Raw genomic sequence first — 21,283 nt, forward strand, 5'->3', positions numbered from 1 at the left:
GTGTGATGGGCCAAATGGCCTCCTGCTGCACTGTAGAGATTCTATGATCCTATGATTAGTTGCCTTTTCCAGTCATGATCTTATTCGTTCAATTTACCAGGCAGAAGATCAAGTGCTGTGGGCTTATTATTCCCTGACTAGCTCTCCTTGCTAGTGTCAGTGATTGCTGGAAACACCAAAGAGGGGAATAAGCCCTCTAATTCATCCAGGTTTCCAAATCTCTCCATAACCCACCTACCACTCCCTCCATCCCTAACCTCAGTTTGGACTCTCCGCCCTCTGAGCCGGGACTAATTTCCTTCCTCCTCTACCTGCACCATAGTTTGCAACCTGTTCTCTAGTTTATCCAGTAAGAAGTTTAACAACACCAGTTTATCCCTGACATCTAGTTTATCCCCAGACACTTCACGCTATTATGTCTCTCCCCATCTTCACAAATCTCTGTCATGATCTTATTGAATGGCCGAGCAGGCTCGAGGAGCCAAGTGGCCTACTCTTCCTCCTATTTTGTATGTATTCCCAACCATCTATGGTCTAATGCCCAATTCAATCAAACCTTTTGATTACAGTAGTGGAATGGTTATATTACTGGGCCAGTTCCTGAATGAATCTGATGGAAAGCGAGTTCAAATCCCCATCGTGGCAGGTTTCGTAGAATCCCTACTGTGCTGAAGGAGGCCATTTGGCACATCAAGTCTGCACCGACGCTCCTAACCAGGCCCACCCACACCCTCCCAACCCCATGCATTTACCTAACCTACGCATCTTTGGATATTAAGGGACAATGTGGCATGGTCAATCCTCCTAACCTGCGCATCTTTCGGACTTGTGGGAGGAAACCGAAGCACCCATAGGAAACCCACACAGAATCAGGGAGAACGTACAAACTCCATACAGACAGACCCCTGACCCAAATCGAACCCCAGGTCCCTGGCACTGTGAGGCAGCAGTGCTAACCACTGCGCCACCGTGCCACCCCAAATTTGAATTCCGTTTTAAAATAATTTGGAAATGAAAATGCTATCAGTAGAAGTGACTGTGGCTGTCAACATGTTGTTGGAATCCCACTAGTTCACATTGGTCTCGTGAGGAAGGAAAGCTGTCATCCTTACTCAGTCTGGCCTATATGTGATTCCAGTCACACCCAAATGTATTTGACTCTTATCTTCTCACTGAAGTTGCCTAGCAAACCACTCAGTTTGTAGAGATGGGCCATGAATCCTGCTTATATCAGTGACACTCACATCCCAAGAGTCAGTTCCTTTTAACGTTTTGCCATGTACATTGTCGACTCCCTGATAGGAGAAAAGAGGCAGGTTACTCCACAGGCCTCAAACAATTTGAACAAAGCCAGGAATGGATCCAGACCATTCTTCCCCATCAATAAATTGGAGCAATTTGTGGTGTTCTGTAACATCAGTGCCTTCCGAGCGAGATGGAATACAAAGTTCTACAACCGATCTGGCTATCAGATCAATAACAAGTGGACAAAAGTGATGATCCAAGTAGAAAGAGTGTTAGCTGCGACCAGTAAATTGTCCACCACAGCAAACAAATTAAGAGACAGATGTACCTGATTAATTAAATATTGATTGGATGTCCATGTGAGTGGAGTGATCCACATCCTCAATGCTTCTTGAGAGTTAGTGTTAACCAATTGAATGCTGAAGCAAAAAGCATCCCTGACCTTTGAGTGCGTGGTTCTGGGTCAAGTTACTTCCAAGGAGTACGTTCAGGTGGTGGGGCCAACACAAAGACTTTGAGTTCTGCAGAAGATGAAAGACACTTTTTGGATCGGCACATTTAGCCAAGGGAGCGATTGCAGGAAGTTAATTCTCCTCTTGTTGTGATCAAAGGAAACAACTGCATTAAAATTAAACTTTAATTGGATTGTTGCACAACTATAAAGTGTAACAGTGCCCAGAGGAGCTAATCAATAACAACTTGTATTCATAGCATCATAGAATGGTTACTCTACAAGAGGAGGCCATTCGGCCCATTGTTTCTCCGCCAGCTATCTGCATGAACGATTCACCTTTTGCCACTCCTCTGCCTTTGCCCCACAGCCCTGTAGATTTTTCCTCTTCAGATAACGATCAAATTCTCTTTTGAACATCCCAATTGAACCTGCTTCCACCACACTCTCAGGCCATACAATCCAGATCCTAAACTCTCACTACATAAAAACCATCAGCACACACAAATGAATCCCTCCCCCTATGAAGCTCCCACTGGGGTGTGCCCTGGCACAGGCTTGCACTGCCAGGTTGGCATGGTGTCATCCTGGCTGTGCCAAAACTGGTGGTGCCAACCTGTGCCTGGCAGCATTGCCAGCGCACTGCCTAGCCATGTCCCTCCCCTCTGGGGGGCTATTCTCACCCTTGGGGGATTCCCACGACAGTTTCACATCCAGCTGAACTTGTTGTAAACCTCATGTTGGCGCGATGTGGATATATGCCGGTGGTGTCAGTATATGGCAAGGGGTTTGTTTATTATTTTAAAATTTTGGCAGTACAAGTTGGATGTTATGATCTCGCTGGCGAGATCCGCGACTGCCTGGTTTCGCCGCACCTTGAGCTCCCGCTGACATTCTCGCGGAAGACAAAATTAGCCTCTAGATCCCACCAAATATCTTCCATATTTTGGCCCTCATCCATCGAGCGATAACATTTTCTAATCTTAAAAACTGGAAGAAAAGATCAAAACTAAAATCATGGCACAGCACAAGATTGGGGGTGGCGTTGACCAACGGGACACATTTGCCAGAAATTAACCATTCATTTCTATTTTACCTTTGGCAACAGACCTGGTGGAGCTCTCAGCCCACACGTTTTTCTGTGTTTCTGAGGCTGTGCCCTGAAGAACACTTCCCTTGCAATGTAATTTCTTGCTCCTTTTCACTTGCAGGCTCACTCAATATCTTTCAATACTTCAAGGTATTAACTCCCCGACTGTTTCTCCTCCATTTCCAGTTTCCTTTTCTTTATCCTTGTAAAGATACAATTGTTACTCTTCAACAATCACATGAATATAAATGGAAAAGAAAGGTCAATTGATCAAAGCCATGTACTCTTTACATGGCTCGAAATAGTGCGAGCAGCAAGGAGACCTTGATTGACTTCCATTTTTTTTCATGACTTGCTCATCAAGACAGATTCAAGAAGAGAATGATGGATGGATTTCTACAGTGTGCCTTTAGACCTGCAAAGACAGAGCAGTGTGAAATCATTGTTCCTGTTACAAAAAACACCAACCATTATTTATTAGTGTCACAACATTAACACTGCAATGAAGTAACTATGAAAATCCCCTAGTCACCACACTCCGGAGCCTGCTCGGGTACACTGAGGGAGAATATAGCATGGCCAATGCACCCAACCAGCATGTCTTTCGGACTGTGGGAGGAAACCAGAGAGCCCGGAGGAAACCCACTCAGACATGGGGAGAATGTGCAGACTTCGCACAGAGAGTGACCCAAGCCAGGAATCGAACCCAGGTCCCTGGCACTGTGACGCAGCAGTGCTAACCACCATACCCGCCCCCCCGACTTGTGATGGATGCGATCATCCTGGATACACGAGTGCCCTGACTGGAGATGTGACTTGAGCTACGGGATGATAGTGAAGGTGACTGGGGAGGCTTTTATTGCCTGATGGGTTAGATTTAGTGATCAAAGCGCCATCATTACCATCCAAACTAAGTGCCGATTGAATAAAGGACAGGGTTAAGCAACCTTGAGCTTCGTTGAGTCGAAGGATGCCCCTTGATATCCGTCTTCCAAAAAACCCCAAATGTGACAGGTTAATTGCACTTAGGTAAACTACTGTCTAAAATCTATCCAGCAGCGTGGCAGTTTCATGAAATAAATAGTGCTTTCTGAATTGCAGTAAGGATTTCAGGCTGTTAAAATGATTTGATAGACTGTGTTTTTAGAGGCATTGAGCCGGCATGCCTCCCGGCTGTGTTGCTTAGCAACATTTTAATTCAAGAAGGATCAAAAAGACAAAATCCCTATGGAGTTGAAAACAGAAATAAGTCTGCAGTTGACAGATGATATGAGTTGTTATATAATATACTGTGAAGATCACTGAGTTCTTTCATGAATGATAAATGGACTGTACACAGATCAATGGGTTCTGCAATAAACTGGAACTGCGGTCCATATCTGAGGGAGAACAGGTTGCGGCGTAGGGAAGGCAGGAGGAGATTTAGTCATTGAGACAATTTGTGTGTGTTTTACCGTTACAAAGTGTGAGGGGAAACAACTGACAACATTTGGCTATCTCTCGACTATTTCCTTTTCTAATACGGATCTACGTTAAGACCCACATCTAATCGCTCGGTTGTGTTCACTTGACTTCAGCTCGATGGAAATGAGCCTTTTCTTTTGAAACGTTGCCACAATCATCTCAGTGAGGATGTTGAAGCAAAATGCTCATCCATCCATGTGTGCGTCTTCAAAGCAAGATCATGTCAAAAATGGCACTAGCAAATACGTGATCTCTTTTGGCTTTCCTGAACCCAACAGTTTGCCTGTTCACATCAAGCTGTAACTTTGTGGCTTGGGTTTCATACAGACAGTAAACAGTCTTGCTTCTTAGGATTTTGAATTTCTTTTATCGAAGCAACTTTTGAATGCATTTTATCAGGCGGTACAGTGGCACAGTGGTTAGCACTGCTCCCTCACAGCGCCAGGGACCCGGGTTCGATTCCTGGCTTGGGTCACTGCCTGTGTGGAGTTTGCATGTTCTCCCCGTGTCTGCATGGGTTTCCTCCAGGTGCTCCAGTTTCCTCCCACAGTCTGAAAGACGTGCTGGTTAAGTACATTGGCCGTGTCAAATTCTTCCTTAGTGTGCCCGAATAGGTGACGGAGTGTGTCAACTAGGGGATTGTCACAGTAACTTCATTGCAGTGTTAACATAAGCCTACTTGTGACACTAATAACTGAACTTTAAACTTTATCTGATTCCAGATCCACAACAATGTGGTTGATGCTTAAATTCCCTCTGAGGAAGTCATGCAGTTCAATGGCAATTACAGATGGGTAACAAATGCTGACCTAGCCAGTGATGCCCATATCCCATGAATGGATAAAAAATGACTTGCATTGCAAATTGGAAGTGCGAGCTAATAACAGTGCTTTGAGGGCAATGGGGCAGCTGGGCCCTTGTGAAGCTCAAGTCCAATAGTTTATCTCCATAATCAATAGATGAAAAGGATGAAGAACGAAACGGAATAATCGACAGAGAAGAAAATTGGGTGAATTAGAGTCAAAAGAGGAACAGAAAAAGCGAGTGAAAGAAAGAGAGTGGATTGAGAGAGAGAGAATAGTTACAAATGCAAAAAATAAATGTTGAAATAAAACCTCGGAACAATTTCTAACCTTCCAAGGTTGCATCATATCATAAACCATTCCATTAGCAGATTTCATATGACTTGAATGCTCAGCCCTAATTGGCTGTAGTGAGATTAATTTGGATTAACAGAAACTCCAGCAATTTTTTGGCATGCAATGAATTGGAATGGAGAAACTCATGGTGAGGTTACTGTTATTTTGGTTTTGGCGAGACTAATGGTGGAGCTGCCCAAATCATCCAGCAATTTAGCAAAGAATTGGGCCTCCGCTCCATGTTCCTTCCTTGCCACAGATTGTTGGAATTTGAATGAACTAATATTGGCGGGTGCTGAGAATGCAGAGTTACTCGCCCAGCAATCTGTGGGCAGTTAAGGTCACCACTGTCATGTCTCTGTTGGGAAAAGGCACCCTGAAAGATTCAAGCACTCAAGAGAACTTTCCACACAATCTGTGACAAATGCACAGGGCGGAGGTACTGATTCATTCGGGGTGAGAACCTGATCGCTGATTGAGATACAGCCCCCTCCCCCTGGCAGATTTTCTGATTGTGGACGCGGTTCACCATTGGCCTCCGGTGGGATCTTCCGGTCCTGCCAAAATCATTGGGTATTTGCATTGTTCGCTGGTTGCACCACTGAGGAACCTGCCGCATGGTGAGGTGGGCGGGGGGGGAAGGTGTCACCTTCCGCAGGACCAGGAGATCCCAGAGATCTCATTCTGAGACTTGATGTTCACAATGCGGCCGACACACAACCATAGAATCCTACAGGGCATGAGGAGGCCATCCGGCCCATCGAGTCTGCACCAACCACAATCCCACCCAGGCCCTATCCACATATCCACCCACTAACCCCTCTAACCTATGCATCCCGGGACACTAAGGGGCAATTTAGAATGGCCAATCCACCTAGCCCGCACATCTTTCGGACTGTGGGAGGAAACGGGAGCACCCGGAGGAAACCCACGCAAGACAGGGGGAGAAAGTGTAAACTCCACACAGATGGTCACCCAAGCCGGGAATTGAACCCGGGTCCCTGGCGCTGTGAGGCAGCAGTGCTAACCACTGTGCCACCATGCCGTCCCTGGTTGAGTATCAAGCCGTGAATCCTTTGGATACCAACCTCAGGCACTAAGGGAGAAATTCCCAGTCAGCCATGTGACGGAAAGAAAGTTGGAGCCTCCACCAACACCATCCACAGCTCCAGATGGTAACGTGCATGTCAAAGTCCATGTTGCCACAGCAACTCGGACTCCCTGTGTGAACTGTGACATTCCACAAAAGTGAGATAAAGCAGCTTCTGTGAGAGAGATCCTCATCCTTTGCAGATTTAATTTGAATGATTCGTTTTTAGTGATGGCATGCTCACAGCTGTGTTTAGCAGGTGTAATAATGACAGTGGAAATGTTTATTTGTAGCAATTCATGCACCCCTCCCCTTGCTGCCAAGAACATTAATGAGATCCTTCCATACCTGAAAGTTTCTTCTTCACAGGCAGTTGGGAACTGTGATATACCCCCCCATCATTATTAATAAAGCATCTGAAAATAACCTACTGTTCTGAGATTAAACTGCAGAAGGAAAGCACCAAATATAATTTACGTTGTCACGGCCATTTTTCAATCAGAGTCCCAGAATTTAACTGAAATTGAAAGGAAGAAAGAATCATAGAATCCCTAAAGTGCAGGAGGAGGCCATTCAGCCCATCAAGCCCACACAGACAACAATCCCACCCAGGCCCTATTCCTGTAACCCCGTATATTTACCCTGCTAACCCCCCTGACTCGAAGGGACAATTTAACATGGCCAATCAACCTAATTTGCACATCTTTGGACTGTGGGAGGAAACCGGAGCACCCGGAGAAAACCCACGCAGACACTGGGAGAACGTGCCGACTCTGTACAGACAGTGACCCAAGGCTGGAATCGAACCCGGGTCCCTGGCACGGGGAGCAGCAGTGCTAACCACTGTGGCACCATGCCACTGATGACATGCGTTTATATTGTGCGTTTCATGACCTAAGGACTTGTCAAAGTGCTTTCCGGCCAATGAGGTACTTTTTCAAAGTGTAGTCACTGTTGTAATGTGGAAAATTGGAAGTTGATTGTGCATAGCAAGATCCCACAAGCACCATTAACATGAAAACTGATTGGTTTCTTGTAGTGATGTTGATTCAGCATAAACACTGGCCACCACAGCCCTATCTTCTTGGACGTAGTGCCATAGGATCTTTTTGCATCCAAAAGACAGCACTTCTGAGACTGCAGCGCTCTCTCAGTGAGTACTGGAGCATCAAGAGCCAAGATTTTGAATTCCACATCTTTCTGACTTAGAGATGGAAATACTAACAGCTGAACCACAATTGAAACCTCCATACAATTACAATTCATGCGACAATTTGGATTGATTTGATTTATTATTGTCACATGTATTAGTATACAGTGAAAAGTATGTTTTCTTGCACGCTATACAGACAAAGCATACTGCTCATGGAGAAGGAAATGAGAGAGTGCAGAATGTAGTGTTACAGTCATAGCTAGGGTGTAGAGAAAGATCAACTTAATGCAAGGTAGGTCCATTCAAAAGTCTGATGGCAGCAGGGAAGAAGCTGTTCTTGAGCTGGTTGGTATGTGACCTCAGACTTTTGTATCTTTTTCCCGACGGAAGTAGGTGGAAGAGAGAATGTCCAGCGTGCATGGGGTCCTTAATTATGCTGGCTGCTTTGCTGAGGCAGCGGGAAGTTTAGACAGAGTCAATGGATGGGAGGCTGGTTTGTGTGATGGATTGGGCTACATTCATAACCTTTTGTAGTTTCTTGCGGTCTTGGACAGAGCAGGAGCCATACCAAGCTGTGATACAACCTGAAAGAATGTTTTCTATGGTGCACCTGTAAAAGTTGGTGAGAGTCGTAGCTGACATGCCAAATTTCCATAGTCTTCTAAGAAAATAGGGGCGTTGGTGGGCTTTCTTAACTATAGTGTTGGCATGGGGGGACCAGGACAGGTTATTGGTGATCTAGACACCTAAAAACGTGAAGCTCTGGGCCCTTTCTACTTCGTCCCTGAAAGAGCTGCTCGCCACTAGTCTCTGCCTGTCTATATTGTCACAGACTTGTGCACATGAAGTGATGAATCAGATTCTTTGAACACTTTGGCACTGTGCTACAGGCACACAAGTCCTTCTGCTGAGACCAAATGCTAGAATTTATCCAACCTCAATGGTTTATACAGTTGGCCTGATGCCACCTGTGCTAGACCCACACTTTGGGAGTCCAAAGCACCGCTGCTGGTATCATTTGATATGGAAACATTGAAGCATGGATTGGTCCAGCACAGAGGTGACTATTCAGCCCTTGAATTGCTCTCTTTCAAAGAGCAATCTAGATAGCCCCTGGGGCGGCGATGGCCTAGTGGTATTGTCGCTAAACTATTAATCCTGAAACTTAGCTCATGTTCTGGGGACCTGGGTTCAAATCCTGCCATGGCAGATGATGGAATTTGAATTCAATTTTAAAAATCTGGAATTAAAATGATCATGAAATTGTCAGAAATACCCATCTGGTTCACTCATGTCCTTTAGAGAAGGAAATCTGCCATCCTTAACCAGTCTGGCCTACATGTGACTCCAGAGCCACAGCAATGTGGTTGACTCGCAACTGCCCTCTGAAATGACATAGCAAACCATTCAGTTCAAAGCCAACTAGGAATGGGCAATAAATGCTGGCCAGCCAGTGACACCCGTGTCCTGTGAATGAATAAAAACTAAGTCCCAGTCCTCGGTCCTTTCCCGTATCCCTGCAAAATCCCTTCTGCAAATATTTGTCTCGTTCTCTTTCGAAAATGACAACCACATCTGTATCCACCACCAGATCAGTCACTGCACTTCCAATCCCAAACATTCACTGTTTAAAAAAAGATTTTCCACTGATTGTTTTTTTGGCAGCAAGTTACCCCAGAACAATTACCAGAACAATTCAAAACTAATCGCATTCTCTTGCTGGCTTTGTTTGCCTCTGCAAATTCATCTCTACCAAATCTTTATCTGACTCAGCCTCTCCTTGCGGCAATGAAAAGCATTCCACAATGTGTCCCCTTGGAAGTGTATAAATGTGCAGCGTAACTGGGAATTTGGGGAATTTATGTGCACTTCAGACTGAGCTGCACACTGTGCTGTTTGCAGGACTGTGATGTACTCAGTAACTCTGCTGATTGTAGAGGTAAAAACACTTTGGATGTGACTGCATTAGAGGGGACACAGAAGAGGTTCACCAGGATGTTGCCTGGGATGGAGCATTTGAGCTATAAGGAAAGACTGGCGAGCTTGTTTTCTCTAGAGCAGAGCTGAGGGGGGACATGATTGAGGTGTATAAGATTATGAGGGGTGTGGGCGGCACGGTGGCACAGTGGTTAGCACTGCTGTTTCACAGCGCCAGGGACCCTGATTCCATTCCTGGCTTGGGACACTGTCTGTATGGAGCTTGCACATTCTCCCCATGTCTGCGTAGGTTTACTCCGGGTGCTCTGGTTTCCTCCCACACTCCAAAGATGTGTGGGTTCGGTGGATTGGCCATAATAAATTGTCCCTTAGTGTCAGGGGGACTAACTAGGATAAATGAATGGGGTTATGGAGATAGACTGGGTGAGATTGTGGTTGGTGCAGACTCGATGGGCCGAATGGCCTTCTTCTGCACTGTAGGATTCTATGATTCGATCAATATGAAGCAGCTGTTCCCCTTGGTTGAGGGGTCAATCATGAGGGGACACAGATTTAGGGTGAGGGGCAGGAAATTCAGAGGGGATTTGAGAAAACCCTTTTTCACTCAGAGGGTGGTGGGATTATGGAATGCACTGCCGGGAAGGTGGTCAAGGCTGGAAATATTTGGATGAGCACTTGAAATATCATAATATTCAACGATATGGGACACATGCTTGAAAATGAGATTAGCGCGCCTTTAGTGGTAGATATTTTCGGTGCAGACTCAATGAGCCGAACAGTCTTTTTGGCACTGTATGACTCTATGGGCGGAAGTTTCCCATCCCACCCACCAACCACAGGAATCATGGCAGGTGGGACACGGACCAAGTCAAGGTCATTGACATTGGGTGGGATTTTCCGGTTTTGGGGTGAGTGCAGCCGGGAAATTCCACCAGGATTGAGTTTTGACTTTGGTCCTTGAAATTTTTTGATGTTGTGGCCATGTACCGGCAGGCAAAATGGATGCCAGGAGTGTTCAACATGGCAGGCGACATGCATGTCATGCATGTCCAAATCTTTGCCTACCATATCGGGAGAGTCTAAAGCATAGGCGTCCAGCCTCTGGGCCTGAGATAGGCATTTGCCCCTTTTATACAAGGAAGAGGCCGAATAGCTGCTTCAAGACGCCATTTTGAATTCTGACTCACTTGAATACAACCCAGGTGGCTGCGGCAATCAGGATGAATACAGCCTAACTGGCAATCCTTGTTCTAATGAATGGCAGAACAGGCTCAAGGGACTGAAATGGTCAACTTCTGTCCCTATTATCCTCACCCACAATTCTAGCTGTCCCCCGTTATAGCAGTAGAGACAGCTGGGGTGCTCTCGAGCAGATTCTAATGATGGCATGAAGAGTGTAAACCAATGCATCTTTGATTAAAAGGCTCCTCACCGCTGTTCCAATCTTCCCACTAACAAGATCACCATAAGCACCACATAAAACAATGCCTCCACTTAAAGGACATGGCACACAGCATACAGAGTCCGAGGCGATTAATGGAACTATAATTGGGTAATTTCTGTTCTTCAGACGAAGACGTTTTAATTCCTCTTGGCTATTCTTGTCCCACTTGTGAAATGACTGTCATGGTGCGTGAGGTAATAGGAGAACATCTCCAAGTGGTCAACTTTATCACTGGCTAATTACTGCACAACGTTTAACTATTGCTGTCATGAACTGTGCAGTAAACGTTAAGGAACAAGCTGGGTTCTTCATGAATTGAGCTTTCTGGAGGCTTCCCAGAAACAAACCCCACCTGGCCATTCTATAACAATGCAAGAAAGATTATTGTTTCTGTAAATTCTCACAAATGTCCTCACCGTAAGCAGCATACCTCTGCTGCTTTTGTATTAGTTTTTGTTTCAATTTCCAGTAGTAGTTGTATTAGCATCCATGTTGGGGAGATGGTGTTGTCGTGGTAACATCACTGGGCTGGTAACTGAAGGGTCCAGGCCTTCACCCTTCACCCTCTGGGGATGTGAGTTCAAATCCCACCACAGCAGCTGGTGGAATTTAAATTCAAAGAATAAAATGATGGAATTTTATGTTTCAATAATAATGGCCAAGCTGTCATCGCTTATCACAAAAACCCATCTGCCCTGTAGGGAAGGAAATCTATGCTGAAATTTTACTGCCTCGCCTGCCCGAGGTTCGTAAGATCCCACCCAAGGTCAATGGAGAATGCCGCTCTGCAAGCCTCACACACACTGATATTCTAGGGCGGACGTGTTAGTAAAATTCTGGCACAAGTGTCCATACCTGGTCTGGCCTACATGTAACCCGAGACTCACAACAATGTGGTTGACTCTTAACAGCCCTCTGAAATGGTCTAGCAAGCCACCTGCTTCAAGGCAAATTAGTGATGGGTAAGAAATGCTACAAATCCCATGACATTTTTAAAAAATTGCTTGAAATTTGAAACAAAGTAAAATGCAAAATGAAAGGGGAAGAATTACATTTCTTTAGCACCTTCCACGACCCCAGGAGATCCTAAAATGCTTCCCATCATTGAGGTGTCTTTTTGAAGTGTAATCACTCATGTAATGCGGGAAATGCAGCAGCCAGTTTACACACAGCAAGGTAGATTCAGAAAGAATGTTCCCAATGGTGGGGGAGTCCAGAACCCGGGGTCATAGTTTGAGGATAAGGGGGAAACCTTTTAGGGCTGCGGTGGGAAGAAATTTCTTCACCCAGAGGATGTTGAATGTGTGGAATTCACTACCACAGAAAGCATTTGAGACCAACACATTGTATGATTTCAAGAAGAAGTTAGATATAGCTCTTGGGGCTGAAGGGATCAAGGGATATGGGGGAAAGGGGGGGATTGGGATATTGAATTTGCTAATCAGCCATGATGAGAATGAATGGCAGAGCAGGCTCAAAGGGCTGAATGGCCTCCTCCTGCTTCTAGTTTCTATGTTTCTATCCCACAAACAGCAATGTGATAATTACTGGACTGTCTGCATTTGCGATTTTATTTTGAGGGATCAATATCGGCCAAGACACCGGGGATGACTCCCTGCTCTTCTTCACAATAATGCTATGGGATCTTTTGGGTGGAATTTTCCCATCCTGCCCACCATGTGAATCATAGCAGGTGGGGGGAGTGGTCAGCGACAGATCATGCCAAGGTCCGTTGACCTCAGGCTGGATATTACGGTTTCAGGGTGAGCGCGGCCAGAGAATCTCACCCATTATGTCCACTGAAGAGGAAAGATTAGGTCCTTTGTTTCACACCAAAAGTCAGCCCTTCCCTCAGAGACATATTGGTGTATGATGCACGTCAATTGAACTCAAGACACGAGGCTTCGGTAACTGAAGGCTTTTATTGCCTAACAATGGAACTACTAGAACGTAAGTACACCATCCCAGACTGACGAGGTCCCGCCCGAGCAGGGGGTCTTATACCTCTCCCAGGAGGCGGAGCCCGACTGGGATGTGCCACAACAGTAACAACCACAGGTGTATTAATCCCACCCTAGCCCAACAACAACATTAGAACAACCCCACAGTGGGAACCAACGATGGTTCACCACAGTGTATCAGCCTAGGTTTTTGTGCTCAAGTTCTGGAGTGGGTCTAGAACCCACAACCTCACAATTCAGGGTCAAAAGTGCTGCCATCTGAACTATAGCGGACACCAAAGCAATACTTGGTTGGCCCCTGTCAACCAAATTCAGCAATTGCAATGGGAAATGTGTCCAGTTGGTTTAACAACAATCTTTAAAAGAGATTAAATGTTACTCTGTGCGTCGGAGGACGTGTGTCCATTGCTAAGTGCTGAAACATTAAATTATAAAAGCCTGCTCAACAGTTGCATATTTGCATTGTTTCTGTCCAACTAATTTTTTCCCTTATTTGTATTCGCAGGTAGAGAAAACCAAGATTCGACCCATTGCTGTAAAGTAAGTTTTTTTTAAATGTGGCTATATTTCCTATTTGTGATCAATAAACACACGCTGAAGTGTTTATTATGTTCAGTTGGGGGGATTATTTATGTTCTTTGCGCTATTCAGGTAAGTGATTACACAAGCATGACATTGCAATCCACCCATTACTACCTGGAGGGCAAATGTTTTATGCTGGTCATAAATTATCCAATTCGATTCCAATACAACTTGTGCTTTGTTTCCAGTAACACTGTCTCAGCAAATTTACTCAGCGACTGCAGCTAATCTGAAACCGATTATGTTGTTTTCTTTAAATGAGCTGTAACGAGATTAAAAATAATCATCTTCCAGGTTCCCCCTTGTAAGTAAACAGACAAGTGGAGGCTGTGTCAGTGACTCAGTGTTAATGTGACAAGACTTTAAATAGTCGTGTTGGAAATTCAAACTGGTGACAATGCAACACTCGCCCACACTGCTCTGAGACACGGCATGTCATGGAGAGAAGGGACTTTGCGCTGTGCAAAGGATGAGATTAAAATGACCACAGGGGTGTAGACACCTCTGCTTTAATAATAATGATGATAATGTGCGCTTGAGCAGATAATCAATGCTAAGCTAACTGCTCTAACGCTAATGTAAGACTTCACACTGTGTGCATGAATTGAACGTTCCTCCTCACCCAAATATGTTTTAAACAGACCCAAGGTGACACTTGGTATTAATGACCCAGTAGGGAGGGCTTCACGGGAATTTGATATCTTAGATATGAATATGGGATAGCTGATCTCATGTGCTTTTGCTGGAGATTAGTTAGTTGTTACCGCAGTTGGAATCTTAAACTGACCCATCCTTTTAATGTGTCTGGATACTTCCTGAGGGAAGGAGTGGAAGTAGCTCCCGAGGTCAATTAAAGGCCGGTTATTATTATTGTTGGAAGTCTCTTCAGATTGACAGTATGTTGGCGCCTTCCCAGTTTATCTCAAGGTCGGAAAAAACAACCAGAAATGACCGGGGTTCCCTCCTCTTCATGTCTGCTTCTTTTTAATGTTTTCTTTTCAGTTTTGATTGATTGACGCCTTCTTCTATCTGGAGTGTGACGCTCTAAGTGCAAAAGACAAGCTCAGTAGTTTGCAGTTCTGACTGAAGCTCGCACATCACAAGATCCCTGCACCAAATTCATATCATTATGTTTACACTTTGAAGAAAGTCCTCCAGTGTAATTTTCCCAAAGTCATTTTGATGGGCAGTACGGTGGCACAGTGGTTAGTACTGATGCCTCACAGCGCCAGGGACCCAGGTTTGATTCCCAGTTTGGGTCACTGTCTGTGTGGAGTTTGCACAATCTCCCTGTGTCTGGGTGGGTTTCCTCCAGGTGCTCCAGTTTCTTGCCACAGTCCAAAGATGTGCGGGTTAGGTGGGTTGGCCATGATAAATTGTCAGAGTGAGGGGATTATCAGGGTAAATACATGGGGTTACAAGGATAGGGCCTGGGTGGGACCGTTGTCAGTGCAGGCTCGTTGGGCTGAATGGCCTCCTTCTGCACTGTAGGGATTCTATGGGACTTTATGATATTGTGCACTGCTGTAAATTGAGTGATAACAGATGAACAGCCGGTTTCATACCTCTCCCCATTTTCATTATCATTGACTTCAATATATTTGTCCATGCATGCATACAGTATGAAGATGATCATACATCACAAAGTCAGTAATACCCTCTCCCACCTTCTCTCCACATCTTACTTTGGTAACCAGGGCTTTACATTGTTCAAACTTTGGCTGACAACTGATGGAATATGCTGGAACCTCACAGATTTTTCATAAAAATTGTAGGTCTTGTTATTGCCAATAAGCGCTTGGATGAAAGCAAGTGAGATGTCAAATGTTTGGTAAACTCTAAACAAAGAGTTGGGTTGAATGGGTGTCAGATGAGTTGTATCCACAGATCAGTCCAGGGCCACTTTTGTCCTTGGTACAAGTAGATCATTTGAATTTGGATTGGGAACACAATCCTGACATTTGTTGAAATGCAAAATTAGGAGGATTCGGTGGACAACAAGGAAAGCTGTAGAGAGAGTAGGAAGACTGTAGAGAGAGTAGGGAGACGTAGACAACTTACTGGAATGGGCAAACTAGTGGCAGATACAATTTAATGTGGAGGGGCATGAAGGAAGTCAGTGGAAGAAATGGGAGCATGCTGTTGTGGGCACTGAAGAGGGTGGATGAATAGAGAGGCCGAGGGGATTAAGCAGGGGATTCAAGTGAAAGTGCAGGAAGATAAAGTAATTGAAAGGGTCAATGGAATTTTGCATTTCTTCAATAGTATACAAGAAAAAAGAAGTATTGATAAATCTGTACAGTATACTAGTTAGGCAGTAGATGGGATACGAATGGGAGTTTTCATGTGCCATATCGAAACAAGCACATTGAAGCCACCTAGCCTGTGCAACATAGGCTCGTGTTGGGATTGGAAGCTGTCGTTATGAGGACTGACTTGAGATTCTAGGACTGTTTGTACTGATATAAAGCCAAGAGGAGATTTACCAAATATTTTTTAACTTTATGAAACATTGTACTGGATGTACTGAGGAAAAACTATTTCCTCTGATTGGGAAGTCGGTGAGGGAGGAGAGTGAAGAGATAGGTTTGGAGTTTGTGGTGCAATGCTGTGGCATGGTGAGTAATTAATGCAACATTGAAGGGAAAATTGGACAAGCATTTGAAAGTACAGAATGGGTTTAGTCAAGGACAAGCATGGAAATGATTGGCTGAATGGCCTGATTTGGCACTGTAAACTTCATTACTCTACAGCATAGGATTACTAGAGAGAATTCCATTCATGTGGGGATTAGGCAAAGCAGTGTGTGATCAGCAGGGTTAAAAGACTGAACTGTTAGCATGAAATGGAACCTCCTTTAATGAGGTTATAATTCAAATGTTGCTGATTTATTAAATGCATAAATAGTTAATAAAGTTTCTCAGTGTAGTTTGGCTGATTCCCAAGGTCCAGGCGCTACTGCTGGATCAATTAAACTTTAATCCAGAGCTCAATTTTGAAAAGATAATGACATGTGTCAGGTTGCCAGGTTACAGATCACATACATTCTGCACATGGAGGCCATTGATCCCACAGAGTCTCAGTTACTTGAGACCTAGCTGTTTCTGATTGGCCACAATTGACATAATGACAAGCCAATGAGATAATTCCGGTTTACAACATGAGAGAGAATAACAAAACAATTCCTAAAGCTTTCTCTTCAATTGCCCAATAGGAGATTTTAATGAGACCGGATTGGGAATTCTAGTGTTATATGTGCTGTAGGTCCTGGGTTCACACATGATTGACTGCCTAGTGAGTCCCTGATCTTAAAAAGAAAGGAGTGAAATGCCTTGAATTTTTATCAGTGTCATTCCCAATGTCAGGACTTCCTAAAGCTCATTACAACCAATTAAACTCTTTAAGGTGTGAACATGGTTTTTTACCTTGGCAGCTAACTTGCAAACAGCAAGATTTCACAATCAACAATTAAATAAATAATCAGATATTATGATTTCGGTATCGCTTGAGAGATAAGCATTTGCCAAGATGCTCTTTACTCTTACTGTGACTAATGGTGTTCGTACAGTAAGAAGTTTCAAACAACCACGCAACCTCAAAAATCGTCCAGTACTTCCCCAGAGCGGAGAAGCTACGGCATCTCCTCCGGAGCCTTCAACATGTCATTGATGAAGACGAACATCTCGCCAAGGCCATCCCCACACCCCCACTTCTTGCCTTCAAACAACCACGCAACCTCAAAATGTTGTGAGACTTCTTACTGTGCTTACCCCAGTCCAACGCCGGCATCTCCACATCATGACTAATGGTGTTTAGCAAGTTTGCGAATGATACTAAGATTGGCGGAGTTGCGGATAGTGATGGAGATTGTCTGAGAATACAGCAGGATATAGATGGGCTGGAAAATTGGGCAGAGAAATGGCAGATGGAATTTAATCCGAGGTGATGCATTTTGGTAGATCTAATTCAGGTGGGAGCTATGAAATAAATGGCAAAATCTCAGAAGCACAGACACACTGTGAGATCTGAGCATGCAGATCCTTAAAAGTAGTGGGAAAAGGTGGTGAAGAAAGCATATGGCATGTTTGCCTTCATCGGATGGGGCATGGAGTATAAAAGTTGGCAAATTATGTTACAGTTATATAAAATGTTGGTTAGGCCACATTTGCAACGCTGTTTCCAAATCTGGTCGCCACACTACCAGAAGGATGTGGAGGCTTTGGAGAGAGTACAGAAAAGATTTACTAGGATGTTGCCTGGTAAAGAGTGTATGAGCTATGAGGAGAGATTGAATAAACTGGGATTGTTCTCCCTGGAAAGATGAATGCTGAGAGGCGACCTGATAGAAGTTTATAAAATAATGAGGGGTATAGATAAGGTGAACAGTTGGAAGCTTTTTCCTGGGGCAGAAAGACAATCACGAGGGGGCACAAGTTCAAGGTAAGGGGGGAAAGGTTCAGTGGAGAAGTGCGGGGGAAGTTTTTTACACAGAGGATGGTGGGGGCCTGGAATGCACTGCCACGTGAGGTGTTTGAGGCAGATAGAAATGTTAGCGACATTTAAGACTTATCTGGATAGGCACATAAACAGCAAGGTATAGAGGGATAGAGGCGGTTGGTCTCGGTAGGAAAACATGATCGGCGCAGGCTTGGTGGACCAAAGAGTTTGTTCCTGTGCTGTACTGCTCTTTGTTCTTTGTTCGTCAAAGAGTATCATGAGACCTTTTACACATACATGAAAGAACAGACAAGGCCTCAGTTTAATGTCTCATCCAAAAGACGACGGGTGGGATTTTATGGCCTCACACGTCCAGAAATCATAAAATCCCACCCGCTCCGATTCTCACGGTGGATTGGGGGATAAAATTCAGCCGACACCTCTGACAGTGCAGCACTCCCCCATCGTTGCCACATAATGTCGGGTTAAATTTGTACTCAAGTCTCTAAACTTGATCCCCACCACGACTTTCTGACTCAGAGAGACTGCCTATCTCAGTAACCTCCTCCAGTCTTACAAGCCTTCGAGATCTCCTCGAGATCATTCCTCCAATCCCTTAGTTATTTCTCTTCACTTTTGGGTGCTCTCAGCTGCCTAGACCATCAGTTGAGGAATTCCCTCTCTAAATCTCTGTGCTAATGGTGCATCAGTTGCGTATGATAGTTTACTCCGTGGAAGGTGCTATTACAGAAAGTAATAGTAATAGTTGTTGCAACCCACTGAATAATGGCTGGAAAATCTTCCCCTTCAGATTTGTGTTTGGGGATATCACCATGGGGAAGGCAGGAACTTTCTTTCTATCGAGGGGAGGAAAAGAGAGGGCTCAGGAAAAGTCCCACAGAAACACAGCCATTGGGCAATGTCAGACACAGCCATGCAGAAAGGAATAAAGGAAATTTCAATGAACACATTACTGTCAGACCAAAGCCATGTTCTAGAGATGCAATAATGGGCTTGAGGTCAGTTTAGCTTAGTTGGCTAAATGGCTGGTTAGTGATGCAGAGCGATGCCAACAACGCAGGTTCAATTCCCATGCCAGCTGAGGTTGTTCATGAAGGTCCCACCTTCTCAATCTTGCCTGAGGTGTGGTGATCCTTCCGATCCCCCATACGTGGTAGGAATTAAGTGAAGAGAGGATGTCAGCGAGGATGAGATCAGAGACCAAGGTATTGGTTGTGGGATGGTTTATGGTGGCTGGAGGAAGATTGCATATTGAATAATGTGTTGAATTGAGATCAAAACACTGAGGATAATAATCAAATAAGAAAAAGTCAAATTCCATATTAGAGGCATTAAAGATGAACAATTTGAATTTCACGCTGTCAAATAGCTTGTGCACTTCAAGTAACACAAACACTTGAGTTTATTACTGCATAAATATGATTAAATATTACATTAATGGTTATTTTTCCAAGGGGTGTAGCTGAATCTTGCAATCTTCAACTGGAGTATGATATTGTTTCAGGGATTATCCCTGTCAGATCCCTTATCATGATATGCTTACTGTGAAATCACAGGCATTATACTGATGTATCTAATACGTCAGCAGCAAGTTAAGTCAACGCTCATTCGCAAGAGCAAATAGTCCAACAGACCGATGGAATTTTGTTGTGTTAATTTCCCATTGACAGATATCTTCCCTGTATGCTGAAGTTAAAATTAACAGCAAGTAGGAATGTGGCTTCTAATGATTGAACCTGTTTATAATCCAGTCTCTCTTCTCTACATTTTGAGATGAAATTTATTAATTTTGAAATGGGACATAAGGTTATGGAATAGCCAAACACTTTCTAAATAGGTTTTATTTAAAACTGTTTTACATTCAATGCTCCCACTAACATCGCGGGCGGCACGGTGGCACAGTGGTTAGCACTGCTGCCTCACGGTACCAGGGACTTGGGTTCAATTCTGGCCTCGTGTCACTGTCTGTGTGGAGTTTGCACTTTCTCCCCGTGTCTGCATGGTTTTCCTCCGGGTGCTCCGGTTTCGTCCCACAGCCCAAAGATGTGCGGGTTAGGTTGATTGGCCATGCTGAATTGACCCTAGTGTCAGGGGGATTAGCAGGGTAAATGTGCGGGGTTATGGGAATAGGGCCTGGGTGGGATTGTGATCGGCACAGACACAATGGGCCGAATGGCCTCCTTCAGTACTGTAGGGATTCTATGAAAGGAAGTCCGTACAAACAGATTAACTTGAAGTCACGTCACTCAATGCTGATCTCAAAGGAAGTTGCACGCAAAGATCTAGTGATCTCTTTGGCACAGATATCCCCTTTCCTGACGCCAACTTGAATTTAGCATCATCAAGGGGATCTCCAGGGCATAGCGACAGTAATACTGTCAAACAGGCCAGGCAGCCAATCGCATTCAAACAAAAAATGTGGAGTTGAAAGCTAATCTCAGTAATGGTGACCACAAAACTACCATCTGTTCGGGAGTCGATTAGCTCAGTTGGCTGGACGGCTGGTTAGTGATGTGGAGTGATGGGAACAGCATGGGTTCAATTCCCGTACCGGCTGAGGTCATTCATGAAAGCCCTTCTTCTCAACCTTGCTCCTTGCCAGAGATGTGGTGAACTTCAGATTAAATCACCACCAGTCAAAGGGGAGAGCAGCCTATGGTCATCCGGCAACTTTTCCTTTATCACCCATTGTTGTAAAAATCCATCTGCTTCACTCATGTCCTTCAGGGAAGGAAATCTGCCGTCCTTCCCTGGTCTGGCCTACATGTGACTCCAGGCACAATCTTGTTGACACTTAACTGCTCTCTGAAATCATAGAATCATAGAATCCTACAGTGCAGAAGGAGGCCATTCAGCCCATCGAGCCTGCACCAACAACAATCCAACCCAGGCCCTATCCCCGTAACCCCACACATATTTACCTTACTAATCTTCTTGACTCTAAGGAGCAATTTAGCATGGCCAATCCACCTAACCTGCACGTTTTTGGACGGCCTAACAATTCCCAGCAATTCAAGGGCAGTTAGGGATGGGCAATAAACGCTGGCCTTGCCAGCGATGATCATATCCCATGATAGAATTTTAAAAAATTCTTATGGGCAGCAAACCAGAAAGTAATGTGCACAGATTACCTCTTACTCTTCGTTGAAATTGTACAGAGAACAAAATAAATGCTTGGACCACACACATGTGGTGCAGGTCGGAGCTAAAATATCACAAGCATTTTGTTAAAATGTTAATATTTTTAAAATGTGTGTTTTTAGAATCA

The 21,283-nt window shown here is 44.5% G+C and overlaps 1 protein-coding gene across 2 annotated transcripts in view; it reads left to right on the top strand.

The window, feature by feature from the left end:
• aff2 (AF4/FMR2 family, member 2) overlaps positions 1-21,283 on the top strand; it is a 518,040-nt gene that overhangs the window by 371,952 nt on the left and 124,805 nt on the right. For both annotated transcript variants that reach the window (XM_078211764.1, XM_078211763.1), the window contains exon 9: positions 13,481-13,515. In XM_078211764.1, coding sequence (XP_078067890.1) covers positions 13,481-13,515 — 35 coding nt within the window. The remainder of the gene's footprint in view (positions 1-13,480; positions 13,516-21,283) is intronic.

The sequence above is a fragment of the Mustelus asterias genome, chromosome 4 (assembly GCF_964213995.1).
Source record: "Mustelus asterias chromosome 4, sMusAst1.hap1.1, whole genome shotgun sequence".
NCBI classification, from domain to species: domain Eukaryota; kingdom Metazoa; phylum Chordata; class Chondrichthyes; order Carcharhiniformes; family Triakidae; genus Mustelus; species Mustelus asterias.